General features: G+C 37.9%; 1 protein-coding gene across 1 annotated transcript in view; it reads left to right on the top strand.

The window, feature by feature from the left end:
- Positions 1-2,361: 2,361 nt before the first annotated feature.
- LOC108250794 (protein mono-ADP-ribosyltransferase PARP14) overlaps positions 2,362-3,146 on the top strand; it is an 18,478-nt gene continuing 17,693 nt past the window's right edge. The window contains exon 1 of the mRNA XM_017440838.3: positions 2,362-2,694. Coding sequence (XP_017296327.1) covers positions 2,520-2,694 — 175 coding nt within the window. The 5' untranslated portion in view covers positions 2,362-2,519. The remainder of the gene's footprint in view (positions 2,695-3,146) is intronic.

Here is a 3,146-nt window from a genome sequence, read left to right as displayed (position 1 = left end):
AGTAAACTTGGCTGAAGCCTTAACGAGCTCGTTAAGTTTAAGTCGCCTTCCTGTTCCTGTACCTGCCATATTCTCAGGTGACCCTTTGAAATTTGTGGACTTTAAGATATCATTTACAACTTTAATTGATTCAAAATCCATGTCTGCTGGGGAAAAAATGTTCATACATTCTTAGTCATACGTTTATAAATGTTGTAGTTCCAAACTACATATTTAACTTGCAAATTAAGAAAACAAAACATGCTCCCCTCTACTGAGTGTGGTGTGTAACTAAAAATATTGCTCAGACCTAAACAACAGATTGAATATTGGTTCTACCCTGGAAACAATTTGCAAAACCTTTAAATGTGCATAATGTATACTTTACAATCTGATTTTATCAATCATAAATTATTTTAATTTTAACTTCTTTATTGTAACTTAAAACTATGAAATTAACTTGAACTGCATAACTGCCTGTCGTCTCCGAGCAACAAGGTCGTAGTATCGTATCCCAACCTGGGGCCTTTCTGGGTGGAGCATGTTCTCCCTGTGCATATGTGGATTTACTCTGGGTACTCCTGTTTCCTCCCACTGACCAAAAACACGCATGTTAGGTTAACTGGTAACTCTTAAACTGTCCCTAGGTGTGAGTGAGAGTGTGAATGGTTGTTTGTCTCTATGTGTCCCTTTGATGGACCGGAGACCTGTCCAGGGTGTCCCCCGCCTCTCACAAAGTGACTGCTGAAGATAGACACCAGCTCCCCACAACCCAGAAAGGAGGAGCATGTAAAGAAAATGAATGGATAGATGGATGGAGGCATAACTGCCACTGATGGCAGCCACATGCATTCTTGTAATCAGTCATTGTTGCTTATGTGCACTGTCAGGACCATTCTCCATGTGAGTATCCTTGCATTTTGTTTTGTATAGTTTGCTGCCACACCAGCCTTTGGTTTTGTTCTTATTAATAAATCTATAAGTAAGTTAGAGACCCTTATGCCAGTCTGCAATTCCTGGGTTGACACTCTTACTTTGTGTCATAAAAAGCACAAGAAAATTGGAGCCATTTTTACAGTTTCTTTTGCATCTGTCTCTCTTTATTCTGATGCTGTTACCAATAAACTTGGATTGTGTACTGAAAGAGTTAATAACTGAGATGAAATTGTAAATGTGTCAAAGAAAAAAAAAATCAAGCTACAGTTGTTTTAGGAAATTGTTTTATCCCTACTGAGAATGTTACTTTTCTGCATTTTTATGCGTTGTTGATGTGGATGTTATCCCCATCTAGTGGAGCAGTATGGGTAGTCCAGGGGTTTTGTCAAAATAATGCTGGTGAAGAAAAAAACAAAAATAGACATGCTACATCAGGCTCAGGCAGTTTGCAAATAATTTCTATTTGAAAAACTAAGTGTTTAAATATTTCTAGAGATATAAATAACTCTGTTATGTAACTTATGTGTTATGTAACTAGGAAAAAAGTGCTTCTGTATTGTGCAAACAAAAGTGAAACCAAGGTGTTGTCTTGGCTGAAGGCAGTAGGAAGTTCCTCCTCATTTTCTTTAGAGATAAGGGAGAAATCAGAACTGATTGTTTGTGCTCCAGATACTTAACTTAATCCTTTTGCGTCAGTAGAGTTCATGGCTAACTCAATGCCACCTGACATATGAGAAGGGCTGCTTAACCCCAACTTTTCTGCTGAGACAAATCCAATACATTTAATGTGAAAAGTAATAAAATACATTCATTGCAAAGTCATGAAAATAGATAAAAACAATTCCATAAAAGAAATCTGCACTTTTTTCTCTTATTGATGCCTAATGTGTCCTTAAATTTAAAAAAAAAAATAAGAAAAGAAAGCTAAGTTAGTGAACGGAAACAGACAAAGTGACTGAAAAACGTCATGTGAGATTAAGAATTCTGACTCTTTTGATGCATTAGTATGAAATGACTCTCAGATTTGTTCAGCAAAGTATGCAGATATAAAGACAGGTTAGGTTAAACTTACCGGTCTATTTGTTCTTTCTCTTTTCTTTTATTTTTAGCAGCATATTCACTTTTATATTTCAACCTAAACTTCTTCTCAGGGATTCTACGCTATCCATTTAAAACATATTTGTTTACCTACACAAACTACAGCTCAGTCACGTGACTCAGGCTTCTTTCGGCTGAGTGCATTGTTTGCATTTCAGAATTGCATTCAACAGCCTATATCTGGTAAAATACTGGAGTAAACTCTTTTAAACCACATCATGTGATATAGTTCAGGATAACCTTTTTTTTGTTTGTTTGTTTGATTTCATATTTTTCAGTGAACACGTACCAATTTTTCAAATCACCAGGAAGACGCGAGTCTCTTACAGTAAATCACGGGGTTTCGTCCTGCTGACGTCACGTGTCGGTCTTTAGGTGAACACCAGAGGGACCGGAGCGGACTCTGTCCACAGCCGGCAGGTCTCCGCACCCTCATTCAGTCCTCATTAATCCTGCGGCTGACAACAAGTCCTGGTATTGATTTGAATCTAGCTCAGACCTCCACCATGGACGGTCCGGACGGGTTTCCCGTTTTTTTTGAGTGTCCCAGTCTGAACGAAGAGCAAAAGAAGAGGGTAGAAAATTATTTTCGCATCAAGCGCAAATCAGGTGGAGGAGAGTGCAGCTCGGTGACGGAGGTGGAGGAAAAAGTTTATAGCGTCGTTTTTAAAGAGCGAGACGGTAAGAGCCAGACTTATTCACCTGCAGTCAGATTGTGATCTCAGAAAGTGAAAGTGTTCCCATACAAGAACAAAACTAACTTTATGCATTCATTTATTTACTTTTGATGGTCAGGTTATTCAAGACACAGGTGTTGCTTCTTTTTTGAGCTTTTTAATTCAATTTTGTTCGGGTTTTTTTTTATTGATTGATTTTGCAAACAGAAACTGTCCGTGTCTATATTTGACATGGAGTTTATAGTTTCACTTTCACTCCTAGTTTGGCTGACGACGCTGAAGTTGGCATTAAATTCTAGCGTCGAATAGCTAAAGGACGATTCCACCTAATTTTTCACTACCATCCGCGTCTTTAATTGATTCTAATTTAAAAACTACTGCACCTAGACACTTCAAACCTGGACTGGATTATTCTCCTCTTCCAGATACATGATTAAAACCATGATTGGGATGTGT

This window comes from Kryptolebias marmoratus, linkage group LG7 (genome assembly GCF_001649575.2).
Source record: "Kryptolebias marmoratus isolate JLee-2015 linkage group LG7, ASM164957v2, whole genome shotgun sequence".
Taxonomy (NCBI): domain Eukaryota; kingdom Metazoa; phylum Chordata; class Actinopteri; order Cyprinodontiformes; family Rivulidae; genus Kryptolebias; species Kryptolebias marmoratus.
The sequence above is the reverse complement of the archived record's forward strand: the minus strand, read 5'-3'. Positions and strand labels throughout refer to the sequence as shown.